The sequence below is a fragment of the Podarcis bocagei genome (assembly GCF_964188305.1).
Source record: "Podarcis bocagei genome assembly, chromosome: 5".
NCBI lineage: Eukaryota > Metazoa > Chordata > Lepidosauria > Squamata > Lacertidae > Podarcis > Podarcis bocagei.
In genome coordinates, this window is record NC_138129.1 from 55,520,387 (window position 1) to 55,546,401 (window position 26,015).

The following is a 26,015-nucleotide window of genomic DNA, read 5'->3' on the forward strand; positions in this document are numbered from 1 at the left end:
TAATAGTACAGTCCACACCAAAGATTCCAAATTTGAATCCTGCATTTCATCTTGTTATAACCCATTCCTCTCTTTTGGCAAGCCCTGTAACCACAGAGCATATTCTGCCCATTTATCTCCTCCTAATAACAATAACTTTGAACTTACTGTAGTGAAATAATATACAAGGATATCTTCACTGGAAAAGCATCACATCCCAAGGACCTGGAGCAAGTGCTTACTCACTGTGTCAGCTTTCCCAGAGCACCTGGGAAAGGAATAACCATCCAGCTTAGCCAGATGTAACTTGATTCCAGTTAGGAGTAAGGGGTTTATAAATAAGCTCCCTCTAATTTGACTAGAAATAAGACTGGTATGCTGTCTTCAACTTTGTTTGCTGTGTCACAACCCCTGACTGCTGTAGAATTCCTTTTTTTCAATTCACTCTCTGAAATATACACACGTATCACTCTTGGAAAATGACCCAAAGCCTGTCTTGATCCAAGGAAAGATAGCATCTCTTCCAGCAGGGTGTCTGTGATCACTTCCAGATCACTTCCAGAAATAGCTACTATGAACTAAAGAGGAAGATGGAATTGAGACTTTTCCCAACTGGATCCTTCAGATGGAGAATGAATGACACCTTGCTAAGAGATCAAGAGATCGTTAAGAAGGCCCAAAAAACGCTAAGGGACTACTTTGAAATAAATTTGAACACTACGGTGGAGAAAAGAATAATCTGGGACGCAAGCAAAGCTGTAATGAGAGGGTTTCTGATACAACAGAATACAATAAAGAAAAAATTTTGGAATGGAAAAAAGGAAAAAATTCTAGAGAAAATAAGTGAAGGAGAGAAAAAGCTGAGAACTAATCCGAAGTCAAAAGAGGTGTTAAGAGAGATCAAATTCCATCAAGCACAATATTCGAAATTGATTAATCAAGAGATTGAGTGGAAAATTAAACAAATGAAGCAGAGATCGTTTGAATCAGCAAATAAATGTGGAAAGTTGTTAGCTTGGCAATTGAAAAAAAGACAAAAGCTAAACACAGTCACAAACCTGGAGATTCAAGGAAAAATAGTTCAGAAACCAGAAGAAATAAGAAAGTGCTTCCTCAGATACTTCAAGGAACTTTATGCACAGGGGCCTCAGAAAGAATCGGAAATAGACCAATTCTTGAGGACAAATGGACTATCTAAAATAAGTCAAGATAAAAGATCAATTCTCAACAGTAAAATAACTCAACAGGAAATTGAAGGTGCCATCCAAAATATGCAACTTGGCAAATCTCCAGGCCCAGATGGTCTCACCTCCAAATATTATAAGACTCTGAAGGATTGTTTGATACAACCGTTGTTGGAGGTTTGTAACCAGATCATGGAGGGGAGAAGGGCACCGGAAACGTGGAAAGAAGCATTCATCACATTGATTCCCAAGTCAGAGAAGGAAAAGACTCAGCTTAAGAACTACCGTCCCATCTCACTCCTGAATGTGGATTACAAAATATTTGCAGACATTTTAGCAAGTAGACTTAAAAACGTTTTAAACGAAGTAATTCACAAGGACCAAGCAGGCTTTCTCCCTGGTAGACACATGTCTGATGACACCAGGAATATTATTGATATATTGGAGTTGTTGCGAATCAGAAACACAAGGGCTGCTTTAATCTTTATTGATGCAGAGAAAGCATTTGACAATATTTCTTGGATGTTTATGAAGAAAAACCTGAAGGGGATGGGAGTGGGACGGGGGTTTGAAAATGGACTAGAAGCAATTTATTCAGAGCAAAAAGCCAAGTTGATAGTGAACAATGTGGTATCGGATGAACTTCTAATTGAAAAAGGGACACGACAGGGGTGCCCTTTATCCCCTCTGCTATTTATTTCTGTTCTGGAGGTATTGCTGAATATGATTAGGGAGGACCAGTTGGTGCAAGGTATAGAGGTCGGAGCGAAACAATACAAACTGAAAGCCTTTGCAGATGACCTAGTCTTGACAGTACAGGAGCCAGTATCTAGCACAAAAAGAGTTTTGGAACTTATTTTGGAGTTTGGTCGGGTGGCGGGATTCAAGTTAAACAAACAAAAAACTAAGGTTTTGGTCAAAAATTTGACACCTACAGAGATAGAGGGGTATCAGAAAGAGACAGAGCTAAGTGTGGTTAAAAAAGTGAAATACCTGGGGGTATACTTGTCCACCAAAAATTTAAACCTTTTCAAAGATAACTATGAAAAATGTTGGTTGGAAATTAAAAAAGACTTGGATATCTGGTCAAGATTGAAACTTACCTTGTCAGGCCGAATCGCAGCTATAAAGATGTGTGTTTTGCCAAAAATGCTATTCTTATTTCAAACCCTTCAGGTCGTGGACAGAATGGAATGCTTTGGAAAATGGCAGAAGGATATTTCTAAGTTTGTCTGGCAGGGCAAAAAGCCCCGAATAAAATTTAAAATACTAACCGACTCAAAAGAAAGAGGGGGGTTTGCCCTGCCGGACTTAAGGTTGTACTATGAAGCTGCAGCCTTCTGCTGGTTGAAGGATTGGTTCCTGTTGGAAAACACCGATGTCCTAGATCTGGAGGGGTTTGATAATGTGTATGGTTGGCATGCATACTTGTGGTATGACAAGGCGAAGGTTCATAAATTGTTCAAAAACCATATTGTCAGAAAATCAATTTTTGCCGTTTGGATGAAGTATAAGGATTTATTAGAAAACAAGACCCCGAGGTGGTTATCACCTGTGGAAGCCAAGATTTCTAAAAAAAAGCCCAATATGGAGGCCCATTGGCCAAAATATTGGGAACTGATTGAAAGAGTTGGAGACAATTGGAAGCTCCAAAGCCAGGACAAATTAAAAGGTAAGGTGCGAGATTGGTTACATTATGCTCAAATTCAAGAGGTATTCAAAATGGACAAAAAAGTGGGTTTCCAGTTGGAGAAATCGAAACTGGAGACGGAGTTACTAGAACCAAAGACTAAGGTACTTTCGAGGATGTATGACTTGCTGCTTAAATGGAACACACAGGATGAGACAGTTAAATCTGCTATGATAAAATGGGCACAGGATGTAGGACACAACATTATGTCTGAGGACTGGGAAAGGTTATGGAACACCGGCATGAAATTCACGGCATGTAGTGCCTTGAAAGAGAACATTATGAAAATGGTATACCGGTGGTACATGACCCCAGTCAAGTTGGCTAAAATATACCATCTTTCTGATAATAAGTGTTGGAAATGTAAGGAGGCAGAAGGGACATTCTTTCACCTCTGGTGGACCTGCCCGAAAGTAAAGGCCTTCTGGGAAATGATACATAATGAGTTGAAAAAGGTATTCAGATATACCTTTTCTAAGAAACCAGAGGCCTTTCTTCTGGGCATGGTGGACCGGAAGGTGCCAAAGAAGGACAGAACCTTGTTTATGTATGCAACCACAGCAGCTAGGATTCTTATCGCAAAGTTCTGGAAGACACCAGATTTACCCACACTGGAGGACTGGCAGACGCAGTTGATGGACTACATGGAGTTGGCAGAAATGACCGGCAGAATTCGAGATCTGAGCGAAGAAACAATGGAGGAGGACTGGAAAAAATTTAAGGACTATTTGCAAAAACATTATAAGTTGTTTGAGTGTTAAGATTGTGCACGATTAAGAAACGTTATGCTTCTGCAATTTATTTTAAGTAAATGATAAAGTAAGTATTGATGGGAAAAAAAATGAGACAAATTAGAAACAAAATATTATGTTTATTAAAAGTGTTAAAATTAAATTACAAATTTTTGAAATTGGTAACATAATAAATACAAAGGTATAATAAGTTGGGAAATAAGATAATAAATTGCTGAATTGGTTAGAACGATGAACGCAATGCTGAGAGGATGCGAGGAGGTCCAAAAAGATGTTGAAAAAATTTCATAATGATCTTTTCTTTTTTCTATGTTTTTCTTTATATATATGGAAAATGTTTCTTGTATATTGTTGTCCAAACAAATTTGTTCACCTATGGAAAGAAACGCAATAAAAATTTTTTATAAAAAAAAAAATGAACTAAAGAGGAAGAAATGTAATCGACAGACTTGTGACTCTAGTGTCAAGATCCTGTGTAATAAATCGCTTGATACTATATGTGTTCTTACTTTATTTGACACGAAGACAGCTGGCTTTGCTGAAGGCAGTAACCAATTCTAAAGTGGCTTTCCAATCAATGTGGGGGTTTTTTAACTTAAAAAAAAGGAGGAGGAAATCCAAGCCTGTGTTATGATCCTTGGTCAACTATGATCTCACTAGCTCTATTGACTTAAATCCTCATATTACGAAGGAAATCTGAAGTCCATCATGAGTGTTTACCTAAGGAGGAAGCAAGAATGTGCCTCTTGTTTCATTGCAACTAACGCCAAGAAAAGATGTAAGGTTGCACCCAACATTAGCTCTACTCAAGGAAGCACAGTGAAATAAATGGCATTGACTCACTTAGGTCCATTGATTTCAATGGGTCTAATCTGAAAAGAACTTAGTTGGCTATAACCCATAAATTGCACAAGAGTTCGATTTTCCTTTCTCCCCATTCCCCTCCCCACAAATCTGCTCTGGAATCCCTTAATGGTGAGGAGGAGAGGTAGAAGCAGCCTAGCTGTGCAGGAGGATGCCTGGCCATTCTAAGGTATCGTGTCCATGGGCAAAAATGAGCCATAGTTTTATGGATTGTGACCATTATTCAGCTAGATCAGAGCAAGTCAGACCTCTCTGAGGATAGATTGTTCTTTACCTCATGGACTGGTCCTGGGCAAACTTTCTGAAAAGGTCTGCAGTATTTTCCAAAAGCCATCCGTGTAACCACTCCATTTTAGCCATGAACAGCCACTATCAGACGCATGTGTGTACATGTACACACAAATGCTCAAAAGCCGATTCCAAGAATTACAGTATTAAGAAACTTTAGACTGATTTTATATTTTGCGGCATTAATCTAGCATAGTTCTGATGTTAAAAACATTTCCTTATTGTGATCTTAATATAACACATTAGCAAAAGTAGTAATATGGAAATAGTGCTTAATGCCGTCCACAACCGGTCACCTGCAGCCTAAAAGGAACCTTCTGCAAGTCTCAAGTTGTTGTATTGTGTATCCAAAAGACTAAAGGCACAAAGCAGTGCTACTTAAGTTCCATACATTCATTGCATATGGTGGCCCAGGTTTTAAATTGGCTACTTAAACTGACACTATTGTTTACAGTATTATCCAGGTGTGGTGATGCCAGAGGGGGAAAACACTCAGGAAATTGCAAAGAAATAGAAACGTAAATGAACATTGAAAGTTTTTTGAAAGGTGCGGTGTAAAGCTTCATATGCAGAGTTTAGCAGAAAACACTCCAAGGCAGTCTTCTGCCGTGATTTGGCCTGTGCAACAGTGTTTTCCCCACTCAGCATAGAGCTCCCCAACCTGCAATAGCGCATTTCTTCCTAAAACATTTCCAACTGACTCCACCAGAGAGAAAGTGGCAATTGCCCTTTTTTATTTGAAGAAGGGTGTGGACAAAGGTGGGGTGTTGCTAAAGTGACCTGGTTAAAGGCAGAAGGGAGGAAGTTAAACGGGAAGTGGATGATGCTGAGGCAGGAGTGGAAGCACAAAGAAATGTGAAGCAGGGTCTGTTGTGTAAGCACATCCTGCAAACAACAGAATGCGCTCACTCCCAGATTCTTACCTAGCTTTATGAATGGAGGGACATGCAGTTAGATAAGAAAATTCAGGAGGAGGAAGAATTCAGAGCTTTAGAAGACAAACGTTTCTCAGACACAGGAATTTATTGGGACAAAAGTAGAAATATATGTTTATGTATAGGGTTATATAATGTATAGTCCCAAATAAGTTCTGCTGGTGTCACAGAATGAGAGAGACTCAAGGAATCATATAGGCTAGGTGTGGGCAGATTTCAGGCTTTAGGGAATCTACTTTGGGTTTTTCCAAGAACTGCAAAGTCTACTAATGGGAGAGTCACCCATCACAAAATAGGGAGTGGGGTCACCTGGAAAATGGTAGCGTAGAGGCTAGAGCCAATTACTTTCATGAGACAAACACTGGAACGGCCTACATCTGAGTTGCTATAGATAGGAGAGTCTAACAGCCTACATTGCAGGCTAAAGAGTCTTTTGTTGCTGCTGTTACTAGATCACTGGGAGTCCAGATCCCTTGCTCATCTACTTCACATCATCCAGCAATCTACAAGCAGATTCTTTTTATCTTCTATTCATGCTACCTGCTGCAGGGATAGGGAGCCTGTGGTTCTCCAAATGTTGCTGGGGGTCTGACTTCATCAATCCCAGACAGCATACCCAAGTGACAGAGATAATGGGAACTGTATTTGTGGTCCCTTTGCATCAAAGCACTTCTGTCAAGATACACACAGAAATTAATAACACTATATTATCTGTAGTTGCTGATAAATGGTGCAAGAAAAGTGATCGTATCAGCATCCAAGCCTCATAAACAAAGTCTCAGGGGGAAAGCACAGAACATGAAGAGGGAAAAATGGTTCCCAATCAATATAATCATAGACGTCCAATGCAATTTAGGATGACACATTTTGAGTTAAGGACTGAGTCAATTATGCTGAAACATGTCTGTACCAAGGGAAAGTATGATACGTTTTCAAAAAAAGCATTTCGCTTTTCTCCCACTGACATTGATAAACAGACTTATGGAATGGTAGAGCTGGGAAAACTAGGAAGTCAGGAAATCTAGCTTGTTTATAATGCATCAGAATTGTCCTCCGACAACACCCAGGTCTAGTAGTTCAGTTCATCCAATGTGAATACCTTTCGATTGCTGTAACTAGGTCATAAAACACTAATGGTTAAAGTCGGGGTTCTATAAAACACACCGCACAACACTGTTATTGTCTACACATTGCTGGCTTAAAATGCAGTTAGGTCATTCTTTTCCCTAACTTGGACTGAACATGGTTTTGGGGGAAACACATCAAACCACTCTATTCCACAAGAAACAACAGGGCAGATACGAGCAGTGGAGGCTGGTCCACTAGGGCATAGTCTTCCCAAGAAGAATGACAAGAAATGTTTTCTAAAATCCCCCACAAAATCTCAAAGCTACACACTATTTATTGTGCCACACACACTTTATAATTCTATTTGAGCTCAGAGAAGTTCTGCAAACATTTCTTTTTTTTAAATAAACATTTATTAAAGTTTTCACAATATTACATAATGAAAAAGAAAAAAAGAAAAAATAAAAAACAGTTAAAAACAATTCCATCTTTTTGTCACTTATCTTTCATTTGCTTGTTTCCCGGACCTCCTCATACCTCCCTTTTTTGTATTCCAGTTCAATTTATTAGTTCAGCAATTCCTTTCCATCCTTATTTTATCCTGATCTTTAATCTTAATCTATTATAACATTAAATTTTTACCTGTTAGAAATCCATTTTTTTCATATTCTTTTATACCATTAGAGCTAGAAACCACTTAAGTTCAATCCAACATCATTCTAACATTCATTAATTTTGCAATATTTCTGTAAATAGTCTTTAGATTTCTTCCAATCTTCTTCCACCGACTCTTCTCCCTGGTCTCGGATTCTGCCAGTCATTTCAGCCAATTCCATGTAATCCATCACCTTCATCTGCCATTCTTCCAGGGTGGGTAGTTCTTGTGTCTTCCAATACTTTGCAATAAGTATTCTTGCTGCTGTTGTAGCATACATAAAGAAAGTTCTGTCCTTCTTTAACACCGATTGGCCGACTATGCCCAGGAGAAAGGCCTCTGGTTTCTTCAAGAAGGTATATTTAAATACCTTTTTCAATTCATTATATATCTCCCAGAAAGCCTTAATCCTTGGGCACATCCACCAAAGGTGAAAGAATGTACCTTCAGTTTCTTTACATTTCCTCAGTTTCTTTACATTTCCTAGAAGTTCTGCAAACATTTCTGTCCATCTACTGTTCTCTGGTCAATCAGCTCTCTTCACAGCCAATCCTAATCTCAAAGTATGACAAATTATGACATATATGACAAAGAGGTTCCTTCCATGTGTCTCTAAAGCAGAAAAACCCATATGACTGACTGGGCTGCCAGAAAGCTGTTCTTAGGAGGCCTGTCCAGCACAGCTACTATGGCAGGTATGGGAAGAGTCAGGACTGTTTCAAAAACAGTCCACTGTAGTAGCATCAGGCAATCAGAAGCATGCGCTAGTTCTGAGAATGCTCAGAGCTGTTTCTCTGAAGGCCAGAGAAGCAACATGGAGTGTTTTCTACTTTGAGGAGCTTTTTTCGTTTCATTTCATATTTCTTTTGTGACCTTACTAGAGAAAGAGCAAGCAAGCGAGAGTGATTCTCTTCCTGTAATAAAGGTAAAGGGACCCCTGACCATTAGGTCCAGTTGTGATCAACTCTGGGGTTGTGGCGCTCATCTTGCTTTACTGGCTGAGGGAGCCGGCATACAGCTTCCAGGTCATGTGGCAATCATGACTAAGCCGCTTCTGGCGAACCAGAGCAGCACACGGAAACGCCATTTACCTTCCGGCCGTAGCAGTACCTATTTATCTACTTCACTTTGACGTGCTTTCGAACTGCTTGGTTTGCAGGAGCAGGGACCGAGTAACGGGAGCTCAGTCGTGGGGATTCGAACCACCTACCTTCTGATCGGCAAGCCCTAGGCTCTGTGGTTTAGACCACAGTGCCACCCGCGTCCTCTTCCTGTAATAAGTATCTGTTAATTGGGAGAAGAGTTGGTGGGTTGTGTATGTGTTGCAGCAAACTCTGTATTAACCATTTCCCTGTTTGAAACAAACCACTGATCAACTCAGATTTCAACAAGTGTGGCAAGTCCACAGCCTATACGCTGGCTCAGACCTGCCAAGTGCCCTCAAATTGCCCACTAATGCCCCAGCCAAGTGGGTATCTTCCAAAGGAGTGGTCCTTCCTGTTTCCTGAGCAACCATATACTAGGTGTGCAAGAGGAAGAAGAGGTGCCTTTGAAAGGTCAGGAAGAGGCACTGTTGGGAAACATCTCACTTCTTGCTGTAGTGAAAAAGATAATGTCCCCCTCCTCACCACAGTGCTGCAGTTGGTGGTGGTGGTAAGCTCTGTCTTCCTGAAACACTTTCTCAGCATTTGAGAGAGAAAGTGAATGGTGCATGGTGAGTGTATTTCTTTGTGGTCTAAATATGTTCTGTATATGTGGTGAGGGCACATACATACACACGTAATATATGTTTGGCACACCCTCCACTGCCTTGTGGCCCTTGGTGAAGTTGGCTGATTTCCAATAATGCCTTCATACCAATAACACCTTCAGGCTGAAAAAGAATAACCATTCTTTGTCTATGGGAAATGACATTGTCAAGAGAAACCCATGATGCCATTTTGGGTGGCTTATCAAGAATCCGTAGTGAGGATCAGTGAATCCCTAGGGAACAGAAAATTTATGATTGCTTCAGAACATGTCTGCCGAAAGCATGTTGAAGGGTTGCACAACAAATAACTCAAACCACATTATCACTAGGCCGATTGGGTTATGTCAGTTTCAGCACAAATATTTTTAAGCATCTCAACGCTCTCGTGAAAGAAGGAAGGCTGAAATGCGGTCAACAAAAAAGCTGACAATGACCTTTGGGTGGTGAAGCTGTTGAAAAAATTAAAGCAAGGGAAAATACCAAAGAAATATGAATAAGAACATCTAACACTTTAGTTTTTCTTTTCTTAGCAGGAATTATTGTGGTAGCACTTGTATGCATTGGTCTTTATCTCCTTGCATCTCTTTCTTTTCTTATTGGGAGAAGACACATAGAAGATACAGGTTTTTCATGACAAAAATAAGTAATGATTTTCTTTATCTGCTTGTTTACCTAGAGAAAATATAGCATAAGGATTTTAAATGTCACAATAAGTGCTGTCAGTTAAAAAAAAAATCTGTGCAATTTTAATATTTAAACTTCACTGACAGAAAAAGTAGGACAACCCAAGATATAAATATTGTTGTAGAAAGTATAAAATCTTGACTAATAAAACTCATTGATGCATGTGGCTCAGGTCACTTAAGGAAAAAGTGAAGAAAAAATATTGTTCCCTCCCTTCTCAAAAGAAGAGAGTCACAGTCAATGGGGAAATGATCACTGGGTTTTATGGGGAAGGAAGACTCATGGCTCAGTGGTAGACCACACATTTTGAATGTAGGAAAATCCCAGGTTCAATTCTTGGCACCTCCAGTTAAATAGCACAGCTCTATACATGCTTATTCAGAAATAATGCCCCCTGTGTTCAGGGGGGGGGGCTATCTTCTAGAGAGTGCATTTAGGGTTGCAGATAAAGTATCATAAATAGCTGTCGAGTCACCACCAGCTGGGGTTGGAAGTCTTGGGCTAGAGGAACCATTAATTTGACTCCTTCTAAAGCGTCTGTATTTTCTATAGTTAAAAAAAATGCATCAAAGTTCCTCAAAAGGACAAGATCTGCATGCTCCATAACTTCAATTCTTTTAGCAACTGTTGATTGTTTTATGGCACTGATTCCATTTCTGGGATTGGTATCAGTCTTCATAGAGTTTTCCCCTCAGCACACACAGTGGCTCATTTACTTGTGCAACATGAAGAGATGTGTTCTGCTGGCACCTTACTGGGATGCTCCTGCCTTCTGTTTTTGATGTACTGGACTGCAAATATTTGCATGTGGGCTGTTGTGTGGATGCTCTGTAAGCTGAGGAAAAACTGAAGCAAATTGTTGTTTCATTCCACTCAGTTATTTTCTACAAATGACATCTTACTGGGGGGAAATGTTCTTCCAATCCAGCATTCCCAGTGGTCTGGTATCTTCCTAGCATCTCTGGTTCTCCTGACGAAAGCATATATAGAGAGGAATAATCAGTAGCTCATTAAAAATAATAATGGAGGAGGGTAGGGTGATAGTGAACCATTTCCCCCCAATCCAGTACAAGGCAGGGCATGTTGCTTGTGAACCTTCTTCACTTTGATAGACTAAAGGGGATGAACGTAGTCTTCTGTGTGGAATACATTCATCATTTTTCTTCGGGTCTCGGCGGAGGAATTCTCAGGTTATTTCCCCCTTTGCGCTTCAAAAAAGTGTGAAACAACTTAGGAGGAGGTGGGTCTCTGGAGGACAAAATGAAAGCAAAATGACACACAGCTGCAGCCACTAGGGCAGAGTACAAGAGGCAGGAACATAATGTTATTGGGTCCATTTGCCTACTGGACGTACTAGGGTCCACTATTTCCAAGCATTTCAGTCCCTGGAACACAAAGTTCCTCATATTCCCAGCAGTAGTCGTTCAGATCACCGTGTGAGGCCCTCATGAGGAGTGTTTGTCCGTTCAAATGATGCCCGAATGATCTTAATGGCAAATCCTTTCTGTCATTTCTTTCTGTGAGGGAAAAAAGAAAAGAAATGTAATTTTTTTTGAAGAAGTAGTCTGTGTCCACAAAACCTTTAGGAAAACAACCATATGATTCAACATGGTGTACAAAGGACCTTGAATCTCTCATAGGGTTGGGACCTTTGAAAGTGATTACGGATGGTCTAGCCACTCATCCCATCAGTGACGCAGAATGGGTACGGTATCAAGAGGCTTTCTGTTACCGTGTTATAATCCAGGGTATTTAATCATTGCATACAAAAGTGGAAAATAGCCTACTAATGCATAGTAATAGCTATATCCTTTTATTATTCTACACAGTAATTTAAGCTTTCATAGCAGATAGGAAAAAATAAAAAAAATATGTGGCAGGTGTTTTATACCATCTTCCAGGCAATAAGTCTTAAAATTTATCTGAATATGCTGCATTTCTACAACCAAACAAAGAATCTGTTTTGTAGTCCAACTTTCTAGGGGTCCATTTGAAAAGCATGGTTGCTGGCACACTTTGCTGCCTACAGGAGCCTACTCCAACCCACACCCCCAACATATCCCCCCCCAAACTGAAACAATATTTAATTGGTCAGACAGCTAGGCCTTCTTCCCAAAATATGTTTTGATGGAGAGGGGATTCCAAAATGTGAACAGTCTATAAACATTATCAGTGGATGACCAACCCTACCACTGAGGGTCCCCTGTGCAGTATGTACCGGTATGTATGTATGTATGTATGTATGTTTATTTCATTTTTATACCCCTGAATTATTCTAATTTCTAACTGGTATCAAACAGTGCCTCTGATACTCAACCCACAAAGCACGTCTTAGGAGGATACCTTGCTCAATAGTATTAAAAGCTGCCAACAGAATAAGAAGCAAGAGCAGACTCACAGACCCCTGCTTTGCATTTTCTCAATGCAGGTGATCCATTAGCCAAAGCTAACTCAGTCTCAAAACCACGGCTGAACCCAGAGAGTCCGTACCCTTTAAGAACTGCTGCAACTGCTCTGCCACCACATTCTCTACTACCATACTCAAGATAAATGGACAGCAGTTATTGCCAACTGCAGGGTCCCAGGGTGGGAAGTCAACACACTGCTGTTAAGGACAGCCTATGCTGCTTCAGCATATAGCATGAATTAGGTGCAAAGGTTCCCTTCCCCCAACAGACTGTTTCTTTGATAGAAGGGTTCCTTTTGTATCCCCATACTGCACATAGGAGGGAAAGGAACTTGCCCTTCACCACCTAAATAAATTCATGATTTCAACCAATGCACAATATTCCAGACTGATGAAATTAAATTAGTTTGAACTGATGGATGTTTGCAATATTTCATTGAATGTATCAGTTAATCCAGGGGAAATATATGACTCAAGATTCTGGATTAATCTGTTGCATAAAAAATAAAATAAAATAAATCCCCCTTCACTTATTTCACAATAAACTCTTAATGTTTTGTAAGAAATCTGAGACAATGCAGTGGTTTTTTTTTCTTGGTAGTCATTATTACATTTCTAAATTGATTTCAACTTAAAAAAGCCTAAAGCGTTTAGGTTTGAAAGAAATAAGATTCTGAAGCAAGACACGGGAAGCAAAAAATAGGACAGAATTTCAGTGTCTCTTTGAGTTGCCTTGGTGATAACCAAAAGGGTCAACAGAGGCTGATAATCCACAAAGGGTTGTGTTGGGTCTGAAAAGAATCCAATTTCGACATCTTCGCTGTTTTCCTTTAATACCATGAAGAAAGCATAGGTAACAAAAGGAAATATGCACAATATGTGTAAAAGGGAGTTAAAAACAGCATCCTATCAAATATCACTTGGCAAGAAGAAAAGAGGTTGAACTGGTGAGTGACATTTACATATAAAGAGCTCCTGAGTTTGGATTTATATAGCCATGTGGCACCACAATTCAAGAAGGACACTGACAAACTGGAACGTGTCCAGAGGAGGGCAACCAAAATGGTCAAAGGCCTGGAAACAATGCCTTATGAGGAACGGCTAAGGGAGCTGGGCATGTTTAGCCTGGAGAAGAGGAGGTTAAGGGGTGATATGATAGCCATGTTCAAATATATAAAAGGATGTCACATAGAGGAGGGAGAAAGGTTGTTTTCTGCTGCTCCAGAGAAGCGGACACGGAGCAATGGATCCAAACTACAAGAAAGAAGATTCCACCTAAACATTAGGAAGAACTTCCTGACAGTAAGAGCTGTTCGACAGTGGAATTTGCTGCCAAGGAGTGTGGTGGAGTCTCCTACTTTGGAGGTCTTTAAGCAGAGGCTTGACAACCATATGTCAGGAGTGCTCTGATGGTGTTTCCTGCTTGGCAGGGGGTTGGACTCGATGGCCCTTGTGGTCTCTTCCAACTCTATGATTCTATGATTCTATGATTCTATGATTCTATGATTCTATGTGTTTTATGTGCAAAGGACTGAGGAGCATGGGAAGAAACGTCATTTGTGAATGACAATGGAGAGAGTCTCTTTATGATATTTGAAAGAGAAGCTTACACAACTCAATGAAAGCTTATCATCTGATAATCACCAGGTGAACTGCTCATGTGAATTCACCAGACACAAATCCATAGTAATAGAGGCACCAATATAAATGCATTGTTGTGGCATGTGATCAGTCACTTGTCTAAATCAGGAGTAAGGAACCTTCAACCTGTGGGCCAGTCTTGGCCTGACAGGTGGTCAAATTTGGCTTGTAAGGTCATTTTTAACGAAATCACACCCACCTGCCAATCAGCTGATTTCACTCCAAGGGTGGGTGACCTCAGTGGCTAGCAGGCTGGTAGCAGTTGATTCTCTTCCCTTTCTGGTAAATCATGCATGCAGCCATAGCAGTAGGATTTAACTCCAGCTCATCAGCTGATGGGCAGGGGTTAAATCCTGCTCAGTTTGGCTGTGCATGCTTGTTTCATGTTGGGAACAGGCTCGCAGAGCCAAATCTCAGCGCGGGGCTCTTTGAAAGCCATTTTGCTAACAGCTTTTTAGACCTCCGGGTTTCAGTCCTGTTCCTGGGGCATCCATGGTCATGACAAACCAGTTTCCTGGGTTTTCTGCCATGCTCATAAGCTGGCATTTTCTTTGTTGTCACAAACATTCCAAATGCCGATGGAAGTAGGAATGAGGAAATCTGAACCTCACAATCTTTGGGTTGCATTCTACACTGCACAAGCAGAAGTCCACATGTGCAACAGTGTTTCCCCCATGCTCCCACAAGACCCACTCCAGCGGGTCCCCCAACTCTCTGGTGCAGATTTTGAGCATGTGCATAGGGCTGCAGGGGACAGGAGGGGGAAGTTCAATTGCACAAACAGAATTCTGCTGCGTGAGTGGAACAGTAGTGTTGGATACAACACTTTGAAAATACGTCAGACCATCTATGAATTGCCACAATAGAGTTAGTAAGGGCAGCAGGAGGGGTGGAGAAACAGCCAAACACATACGAAGAAGTGATGCCAGCTGGTGCCAAATAGATTCTTTTGAAGAAGGCTTCGATTTGAGGACAAAGGGTTAAGCCCTGGAAGCAGAAGCCCACAGCATGAGAAGCTGGAAAAGACAAGTCGCTAACATCTTGAATGCACTTGGTTTGCATGAGTCCCATTCTAGCTAGTGGGCTTATTCTTGTTTTAAGCTAAATGAAAACTGAAAACATGTTCTATTATGTAACATTTGCTGTGCAGTCCAAACATTCATGACCATCTTCAAGTTCTGAAGGATAACAAAAAAACAGAAACATCAATTCCAGGATTCTGTCTGCCTGGGGAACACAGTGAGAGTTTCTGCTTTTCCAATCAAGATCTCTTAACGCCTCTGTTAAAACAATATTTCCCACCCCCACAGCCTAGTCATTCCGCCCACAGATCTGAAAACTTAAAAAATGAGTTGAAGTATATTATTTGCAAGTATTCATCTCCCACTCATTTTTAGTGAGGAATATGTGTGAGCGAGTGTGTACGCATGCAGCTCTGTGTGTGTGTGGCAAAGACTAAATAATCTCCTAAACAAAAGCAACAAATTTGTGCCAAGGAAAGCAGGGGCATATCTAGGGGTTGGCTAGATTGGCCCCAGCTAAGGGCGCAGGCCTGGCAGGGTGTGTGTGTGTGCGAAATCATGCCTCTCTACTGTGGCTCAGAAGCAGCTGAATTTTCAGACTGGCTTTCACTTTAAGCCAAGAATAATTATTTAAGCAAATAATAATAATAATAAAATTATTCTTGGCTTAAAGTGAAAGCCAGTCTGAAAATTCAGTTGCTTCTGATGCTGCTTCATTTTCTACCTTTTTTTTTTTCACACTTCAGATTTCCAATTTCCCCACCTTTTGTTCACACTTTCTCCTACCTTCTGGGTACCACCTCCACATCAGCTTGTTTAAGTCCTTTAATTTTTCTTCCTGACACAAACAGTGACCCATCTCTACATCAGACAACATTCGTTATGCTGAGAAGGTCCCCACAGCAGCTCCTGTCTTTCCCAGAAATAATCCAAGGCTTTGCCAATGTTATTACTTGTTGCAACAAATCTGTTTTACACCAGCAAAACAAATTATTGTTTCCTTAGGAGACACATCTCTAAAATTAGTCTCAGGCCAAGAGAGTAAAACCATTCATTTTATACAACCAAGTAGAATGAAGGAAATTACCTAGAGGCTCAGTTCTGAAAAAGAAGCCCTGACTGTTTAATTTAAAGTATTCCAAAGCTGGTAAATTGATGGGGGAGAATGTAGCCATGAAACAAACACACACACACACAAACAAACAAACACACACACACACACACACACAGAGAGAGAGAGAGAGAGAGAGAGAGAGAGAGAGAGAGAGAGAGATTTGAAGAGGTCACTTTATCTCAACTCTACTTTCCCTTCTGTGAAATGGAGAAATAATGACATAATTTGAGGTTATTACCAGCTGAATTGCATCTGTTATTTCCCCTTTCCTTAAAGAACGCATGACATGAGATATTGAGGGAAAAGGACTGCAGAGACATGGAGTCAGTTGATGCCCAGATTCCAGAAGTCTTCCAATCTATTGAAGTCTCACCTACCCTCTGGGATGTGGTGCTTCCATTTCATGCTGATCTAGCATTTCATCCACAACCACCAGGGCCAGGAAGAATTTCGGATTTCAAAAAAAGGAAATCTTTCATCTGCCTTTGTGAAATGCAGTGAAGTTTGATGCTAAAAACAAGGATTCACTTTTCTTCCTCTTATTCATAAGCTCGCATGGTTCCTCAAGGTCATAAGAGGCCATAAGCTCTGTCTCCATGCTGCAATATCACTTAGAGACGTAGCTATGCCTATAGGTTTGTCAATTCAGAGAGCACCTGAAACCATAGTTAGGAAAACCATGGTTTGCACTACCATGGTTTATTATTCTGGTTTACATTCCTGACTTAGTGATCATGGTACGTTTCATGTCAATACCATATTGGATGGTTACTTGTTAGTTGAGGACATTTCAGTATCCTTGCTCACTAGCATACATAATAATATAATCATGACTCCTGACAGAGGGGAAATGATTTTTTGTGATTGTGTTACACGACTGAGATAGCTCAGCTGTACAGCATGAGACTCTTAATCTCAGGGTTGTGGGTTTGAGCCTTACATTGGGCAAAAGCTTCCTGCATTTCAGGGGGTTGGACTAGATGACCCTTGTGGTCCCTTCCAGCTCTACAATTCTAGGATTCTATCAATTTCATAGTGAATGTGTTAGACAGACGATGCTTGCTGCACATGGATCACTTTGAAAGTGGGAATCAGCTGTGCATGTTATAATATCCCAGTACTAGAAATTAAGATAAATCCATATATTCTTTCTAGAATATATGGTTGGAAAAGACAGTACAAGGTCAGAGGCATATAAATTCACACTCGGAAACACGGCCAGCAAGCAACACTAACTGGGAGTTATTGTCACTTAGCAAGGACAATTGGGGAGAAACTTCCTCTTATTATGTCTTAAGGGAAGCAGCAGGAAGGAGGGAAGTGGATTAGAATCGATTTTTTTTTTTTGTTGTTCTTCTCAGCCTCTTCGGTTTCCTGATCTCTAATTACCTTTTAGGGTCAGCTGAATTATAGCTGCTCTTATGGATGTGAAACATTGTACCCATTCCCTCATCTGTTAAGATGTGACTAATTTTGACTATATTGCCAAAGTTTAGAGAGATCAGGATTTCGCCTGTTAACAATCATGGCGCTTGTGCATACCATTAATTTATTACAATTTATTACCCACCCTCACCCTAAGGTCTCAGGGTAGGTTACAACAATTAAAACACACCATTAAAAACAGTTCAAAACGCTAATCATCGTCATCGGTTCATCCATCCTAGCTGATTCTTAAATGGAGCCTTCTAAGAATAATTCCTAGACAGTGGAAAATTTGTGTTTATAGTGTGAAATAGTTGATGTGATGCACATACACATATGGCATTCTTCTTAAGGTTGCCTGGCCAGCACTCTGCTCTGAACTCTGTTTAAAAAAACAACAGGGCAGTCTCCTGACAGCTGGGAATCTCTTTCAAGCCTTTGGAATGTGATCTCCATAAGAGCTTGGAGATGCTGACAGCCCTCCTGGCCACCTAAAGGAGCGCTTACGTGTAGTTCGCAGTGCAAACTTAAAGAGTTTTTGGAACACTTTAAGTCTCCAGTGCTCTTCCCTCATCCAAAAGGTATCGCTACCAATCAGAAGCAGGGTGCATAATAGCAGTACCTATGTTCTTACCAGAGGCTCTAATTCCCTTTGGTCGACCAAACTGAACTCGCTGATAAAGTAGTAAAAGTGCTTGTAGCAGGTGTTGACGTGAGCTTCAGCACCCATGCTGATGATGCTGTCAAAATGGTGGATGTAGACATGGACAAAGACTCTGAAGAGGCGGGTGAGGATCTTGGTGCAGACCTGCTGGAAGTTCTTGGGGAAAGGAACACCTGCAAGACAAAAGGGGGGGAGTGTTTAGAGCTTTCAATACTACTGTGGGACATTAGGCTCTATTTAGGGCCTTGCATCTGTGCATCCTTCCTTTTATTCTTATTTATTTATTTTCACATTTAGGCCTGAAGATGCTCAAGGCAGCATGCATGATTATCCCCCTCCCCATTTAACCTCACAACAGCCCTGTGAGGTAGGCTAGGCTGAGAGATGATGATTGGCATAAGGTCATCCGATGCACTTCATGGCAGAGTGGGGGGTTTGAACCCTAGTCTTCCAGGTCCTAGTTCAACACTCTAACCACTCCAACACCCTGGCTTTCTTAAGGACAACAGCTATTGTGTTCTGGTGTGCACAACAGGGGTAGCTCAATGGTATCCCTCCAGATATTGGTAGACTACAGCTCCCTTCATTCCTGGCCATTGGTCATGCTGGCTGGGGCTGATGGGAGCTACAATCCAACAGCATCTGGAAACTACCATGTTGGCTACCCCTGGGAGGTAGCATGGCCCAGAGATGATTCCTCAAATAGTACAGAGATAACTGATTTGGTTTGTTACCCACTTCCCTAAATTCCCTGGTACAGGCACATGTTTGTAGTTTTTCAGTTCTGAAAAAATATATTATACAGTGGTACCTCTGGTTACAAACGCTTCGGGTTACAAACTCTGCTAACCTGGAAGTAGAGGGACACGGGTGGCGCTGTGGGTTAAACCACAGAGCCTAGGACTTGCCAATCAGAAGGTCGGCGGTTCGAATCCCCGCAACGGGGTGACCTCCCATTGCTCGGTCCCTGCTCCTGCCAACCTAGCAGTTCGAAAGCACGTCAAAGTGCAAGTAGGTAAATAGGTACCGCTCCGGCGGGAAGGTAAACGGCGTTTCCATGTGCTGCTCTGGTTTGCCAGAAGCGGCTTAGTCATGCTGGCCACATGACCTGGAAGCTGTACGCTGGCTCCCATGGCCAATAAAGCGAGATGAGCGCCACAACCCCAGAGTTGGTCACGACTGGACCTAATGGTCAGGGGTCCCTTTACCTTTACCTTAACCTGGAAGTAGTACCTCGGGTTGAGTACTTTGCTCTAGGATGAGAGTGGAAATCGTGCATCGGCGGTGCGGCGGCAGCAGGAGGCCCCATTAGCGAAAGCGCGCCTCAGGTTAAGAACAGTTTCAGGTTAAGAATGGACCTCCGGAACGAATTAAGTTCGTAACCTGAGGTACCAATTTATAGGGCTTCAAAAACAGCAGTAAGTGGTCCACCAAGACCCACAGCAATTTTATAGTGGTCCATAGAAGTGGACAAGGGGAGTTTCGAAACAGCTGCTTGAGTGTTTACTGAATACATGAAACCACACTAGACCTGCAGGGGGAGCTGGAGGATATTCTTAGCACTGAATGGAGCAGCACTCTGTTACCACTCTCATAAAAACAACTTGATCACAGTAATGGGAAACAGATGAAACAGCCCCCTAAATGATCCACCACATGTGTTCCATTGCCATGCACACTGCACTGATGAAAAGAGGAATAACCACAAACAATTAAGGGGTCTGGCAGTTACATTTTATTTTCTAGCAGGTCTCAGCTCGTCCGTGTTTCCCACAAATGCATTCCAGAGTCTGAAGACAAGCCTAATGAGCCAATTATGCACCTGATTTTAATGAAATCTGGAGTTGTTGGCAGGATTCATAGACACGAAGTTGCACCTGCAATAAGACATGCAGGTTTCAGATGTGCTAATGACTGGGAAGTCAACAAGTGCTGTTGTTGTGCTGTCTGGAGCTTAAAAGCTCTTTTTGCTGTGGCTTGTAGAGTGGAAATAACTACAGCAGAATCACAGAATCACAGAACTACAAAAACCTTGAGACGGCTGCTCCAGGACACTCAAGGATTGTTCTTCCTCTTGAGAGTACAAACTGAAAGCACTTTGAATTAAAAGTGGAGAGTGCAAATGCTCATTTAAAGAATCAGAAAGGCTTCTTTTCATGCATCCACAGACCTCTTGTGAAAGATGGAAAGCAGTCATTCTGATGCTCTAGTTGCCATGAATAAAGTCTAGTCAGGCTCTGTTGGAGTCCAGACCGTTTTCGCATGTGCATACGCTGCTATAGGCACTAGATTTGAATACCAGACTAGTCTTGTCAAATTGTGGGCTCATAAAGTCCATATTACATCCTGGGGGATCAGTTTCTGAACAGTGTCTCTTTAAAATAGGCACACGCCCGCCACATGCTTGTGCCACTGCTACATGGCCTGCGGTCCCCAGCTTGATTTCTCTTACACTGTACAGTGTAAAGATGAAATAACAGCTGAACAGCACTTTGTATGCTGAAAATACACTGATGTGAGTAGCAGTTTGGAGACCTGACTTCTCAATGCTGCATGTCACTGCCATGGGGAGGGGCAAGGCAGCTGTGGCCACCCTCCCCTGTTGGCCACTATTTATTAACTCTAATCTCCATAGATAACAGTTTCCCCCCAATGAATGAATAATTATGCACAGTTGTGAAAAGTTATTCAAGTTTCGGAACTTTATAGTGAGCTTTGGTACATCATTCTAGACTTCTCTATTCCAGTGGGAGGCCTTTCTGCCATACATTGTGAACGCAAGAAGCAAACTGTCAACAGTAGACGAGCAGGCAGGAAGTGCCTGGCATGGTGGCTTGGATGCAGATAAAGGCTTCCCTCGAGCCAGGAAGTGTGGTGGAAATCTGATAAGCAAGACATCCTTTTTGATGTATGGTGGTTTGCCGGCCACCCACAACCATTCTGCTCAGGAAATTCAGCTAGTGGTTGACCAGCCAACTCCAGGTTCACCTGGAAGTTAATAGGTTTTCTAGATCCTGCCACCTGGTTGTTTGGCTAGATGTCATACTGAGATTGTGTTTTGGGGCAATGATTTCCATCATGAAATGAAGTTTCCCATAAGGGCAAAAAAAAATTATTTTTTTTAAATTTGTTGAATTTCCTGTGGTGGTCCATTTAGCCCAGCACTCTGTTCTCACAGTGGCCAGCCAGCTGCCCGTGAGTAACCTGCAACCTATACACTCTCTCTTCCTGTGGTTTCCATCACCTGGCTATTCAGAAGCAATACTGCCTCCTACCAGTGAGGCAGAGAATAGTCATTATGGCCTAGTAGCCACTGAGAACCTTATTCTCTGTGAAAGTCGGTTCTGTCTCACTCTGGTCATCTCAATCAGATTTTGTATACTTTTTTTAAAGCACCTGCAAAGAAAGATGATAATTGGATGAGTGTGCCTACAATAGGGAGCAATGCCTCCATCGTATCATCCTCTGAAAGAAACTATTGTCCGTCTACCACCACGTTCGCACATGGAACAGGGTAACAGAATGGTACTGGTTGGATGGAGAGTTCTCTTTCGAAGACAGATGCTTTCACACAGCATCACTTAACCCAACAAGGAAATAATGAGAAGTGGTGTATTAATGCATTATAAATGAGAGGTATTAAGAGCAAATAAATTACAGGACAGAATGTTAAAGGATTTGTCTCTCCAAGCCAAGATTTTGTCCCCCCGATGTGTTCAAATGAAGCCTGGTAATGGGATTCCTTAGTATTAATCACTACAAAGTAATTGTAGGAATTAGCAATTATCCAAAACAACGGCACATATACAGTGAATTTTTTTTCCAAACCCCATGAGACATGGGCATTGTTAACAGCCTCTCCTTATGAGTGTGTGTGTGTTTTAAACCAGCACTTAATGGGAATGGTACAAGAACAGCTGCACATTGTTGCATGGCATTAATTCTGAAAGGAGACGGGGTGGCAATAACACAAGCAAGCCTTGACGAAACCAGCCAGCTGCAAAAACAACTAGAAACATGCTGTGTCAAAGTGGTTACAACGGGAGAATAACCCAAAAGGCATCATATTATCCTTCCCCCACACCACACACAAATCCTTTGCCATCTTTGCAAAAGGGCCTTGGGGACTGAAAATGGAAACTGCAAATAGTCAACAGTACAATGCAATCCTAGGCAGGTGGATTCAAAAGTAAGGATGGTATTCAACTAAGTTTTACTCACAGTAAGTAAAGGTAAAGGGACCCCTGACCATTCGCGGACGACTCTGGGGTTGCGGCACTCATCTCGCTTTACTGGCAGAGGGAATAACGGGAGCTCACCCTGCCGTGGGGATTTGAACCGCCGACCTTCTGATTGGCAAGGCCTAGGTTCTGTGCCACCCGCGTCCCTTACTCACAGTAGGCCCATTTAAATGAATGAACATGACTAAGCTACGTAGGTCCATTCATTTCAATAGTATGGGATTCAACATCATGTTTCTGTGGAAATCATCACATAGTCACATCCCACAACATGCAGGAGGATTACAGCAATGCAAATGAGCCCTGCACAGTTGCTTCATTTTAGGATGACCCATAGCAACACCTTGCTATTATTTGAAAAACGCCTGTTCCCACAGCTTGCAGCAGGCAGAGCAAAATTGCCCTACACGATCACTTCACCTTACAATGACCATATAGGCAATATTGTATTAATATTTGAAAAAATGAGATTGCACATAGGCCAAAACTAGATTAATAGTTCCACTGTAAGTTCAATTAACTTTCCTATTTATGTATTAATTCACTGCTTGAGTGTATATCCCATCTTTTTCTCCAAGGAGCTCAAGGTGACATACATGATACTCCCCCTCCTCATTTGATCCCCAGAAGAACCCTGCAAGGTAGGCTGAGAGGCAGTGACTGGCCCAAGGTCATCCAATGAGCTTCATGGCTGAGTGGAGATTTGAACCCTGGCCTCCAGGGTCCTACCAAATAAGTGAACACAGGACTGCAGCCTTAAGGGTAGTAGGGAGTGCAGTACAGGCTCTTGGTGGCAGCAGCAAGCCTTGCACCTGCCTTGTATCTTTAGAAAGAATTGCCATATTTTTTGCTCTATAAGACTCACTTTTTCCCTCCTAAAAAGTAAGGGGAAATGTGTGTGCGTCTTATGGAGCGAATGCAGGCTGTGCAGCTATCCCAGAAGCCAGAACAGCAAGAGGGATTGCTGCTTTCACTGCGCAGCGATCCCTCTTGTTGTTCTGGCTTCTGAGATTCAGAATATTTTTTTTCTTGTTTTCCTCCTTCAAAAACTAGGTGCGTCTTGTGGTCTGGTGCGTCTTAGAGAGCGAAAAATACAGTAATAGGGGCCCTGGCTCAATTGGCAGATCATATGCTTTGTATGCAGAAGCCTCAATCTCTGGCATCTCCAGTTAAAAGGATCAGTTGCATATCTGGGAAAAACTAGTAGGAGACAGTGTGGTGGGGACACCACTGCCCTCACCTGACCGCCGGTTGTGCTGGTCTGCTAGGAGGTGAAGGGGGGGTGGCAGTTAAGGTCAGTGAACTGAGAACACACCAACAGAGCCAATCACACCAGTGCATTTGCACTGTGCCACTGACCTCACTGCCCCCCCTGCCCCTCCCCGTCCTGGTGAGCAGCAGCAATGTGACCAACCAGAGGCCAGATGAGCAGCAACGCCTGAGAGCCATGGCCAATTGATAGTACAGTGGTACCTTGGTTTTCAAACTTAATCTGTCCCAGAAGTCCATTCCAAAACCAAAGCATTCCAAAGCCAAGGCGCACTTTCCCATAGAAAGTAATGCAAAATGGATTAATCCGTTCCAGAGTTTTAAAAACAATCCCTAAAACAGAAACTTAACACAAATTTTACTATCTAAGGAGACCATTGATCCATAAATTGAAAGCAATAAACAATGTACTGCAGTCACACAATCAATCAATCAATCAATCAGTAGCTGAACTGGGTTCCACACAGTCACAAAAACAAACAAAAAAGAGCCACAAAAACAAAAACGCAAAATAAATAGAGAAAAACAGACAGACCTCAGCTTAACACTCAAAATGGAAGTGTGGCACTCAAAACAGAGCATGTCCGGCTTCCAGAAAAAGTTTGCAAACTGGAACACTTACTTCTGGGTTTGCAGTGTTTGGGTTCCAATGTGTTTGAGTACCAAGGTGTTTGAGAACCAAGGTACCACTGTATATTGAACTGGATGGACAAAGAGTCTGACCCTGAATATGCAGTACCCATTGCCTACTCACCTATCCTGGTAGGAAATATGTCCTCATTATTAATTAAGGTCTCAATCCAGTCCATCAGCATGCACATATACTGGGGTGCCGACAGCTTGGTGGGCCTCTTGTAGCGGTAGTCATCCTGCCACCGGTACTCATACTTGAGGCCACCCGACATGATGGGGCAGCTCTTCTCGGTACAGAATTCTGACATGGTCCCATAGATGAGATTTATCCTGTTGAAGAAGTCCACAAGGTGCACCGCGATCCAGTCATTGATGTTCTCCCCTGGGGGAAGCTGGACCACAGCTTTTAGGTCGAGTCCCGATTTCAGAGAGGCTTGAGCTTTCTTGTGCAGCTCAAAACGCTGGGTCCCCGGCTCAAATTTCTTCCGGGGGCGGAAGGTTTTGTCTTTGTTGAAAACTTGCTTAAGGCACAAAGCCATTCTGGGCTGGAACCAGCCAGGGTGATGACAAGGAGGACCAGTCTTTCCAAAGGACAAAAATAAAAATCAGGATGGTTCCTAAAAGATAAAATGGACACAAAGTATTTAAGTCAGTTGTTTTACAATGTACACCTTGGTTACAGTGTTCAAAACTTCCATTGTTCCAGGCACATTTTGCAACAGGGAATTTCATTAGCACAAGCAGTTTCTAAGCTCTGGGCACAGTACTGTGCCTAAGATTTCAGATTAAAACTGCAGAGTGGAAGAAAAGGAGGACCTTTTCCTGCCTCCCCACTTCCAGCTATTCTCTGAAGTCTGAAGAAGAGACCCACTTAGGGTGGGCAGGTGAAAGACTAGACCATGTGAAAAATGAACATAATATTTTAGCTGCAGTTCATTCATTTTCAGCTTTGTATTCTTGTTATAAAAAGTATGCACCCATAACCTAGGTTTAAGGTGCCATTTAGCTCCTAACTTTCATAACTCAGTTTCTAACACTGCTTGGTTAGGTCAGGTCTTCAATTCAGGCAAAAACAACCACCACCAAATACATTCCGGATTAAATTTGCATCCTCACAAAAATGACCTGTAGCATCTACACCAGGTTTCAGAAACCTTTATGGGCCTCTGGACACATTTCCAAACTAGATTATGGGTATCACTCTCCCTCCCCCCACCCCACACATAAACACACCACAGACAAGTCACTCAAAAAACCTATTCTATTTGATGCAGCACACTACTTCTTTCCAGCCTAATTTCAGTGTGGGTTCATGGACTCCACATTGGCAGCCCCTGGTCTACACAATCTCTCAGTGCCCACCATTTTGCCCATCTCTATCTCCCGTTTTCATCACTCTGGAAGAATGATTGGCAGAAGCGCTCTAGCCTGATGTAAAATCCTTCTAAAGGAATACTAAGGAAGGATGCGGTATAGATAACTTGCGGTCAACCATGGGCATTATTTATTTCATAAATGGTTTCCAATGAGGTATCAATTCACAATATGAACGTACATGCTTTATAACTCCGATGCTTGTTACACGATCAAGCCCCAGTGCTATTGGCAACTCAGGCCATCAAGCCAAGCAGGTTGCACAACACCATTCTTAGTGAGACTTTCTGAAACTGTGCAGAGATTAAAAAATAAATAAAAATTCCAGCCATAGAAATGGCAAGGCAAACTATCGCTCAAGGGGCTACTGATGGGG

General features: G+C 41.9%; 2 protein-coding genes across 2 annotated transcripts in view; both read right to left on the reverse strand.

Moving 5' to 3' along the window:
- The window catches only part of MKNK1 (MAPK interacting serine/threonine kinase 1), a 37,421-nt gene extending 36,857 nt beyond the window's left edge, over positions 1 to 564 (reverse strand). The window contains exon 1 of the mRNA XM_081193228.1: positions 148 to 564. The gene's annotated coding sequence lies outside the window, so the exon portion shown is untranslated. The remainder of the gene's footprint in view (positions 1 to 147) is intronic.
- Positions 565 to 9,144: 8,580 nt separating this feature from the next.
- On the reverse strand, positions 9,145 to 24,804 carry MOB3C (MOB kinase activator 3C; the record flags this gene model as incomplete). Its single annotated transcript, XM_081193256.1, has 3 exons — positions 9,145 to 11,366; positions 18,093 to 18,295; positions 24,387 to 24,804. The coding sequence occupies 3 exons, from the start codon at positions 24,802 to 24,804 to the stop codon at positions 11,337 to 11,339; spliced, it is 651 nt and encodes a 216-aa protein (XP_081049382.1). The 3' UTR covers positions 9,145 to 11,336.
- Positions 24,805 to 26,015: the final 1,211 nt, after the last annotated feature.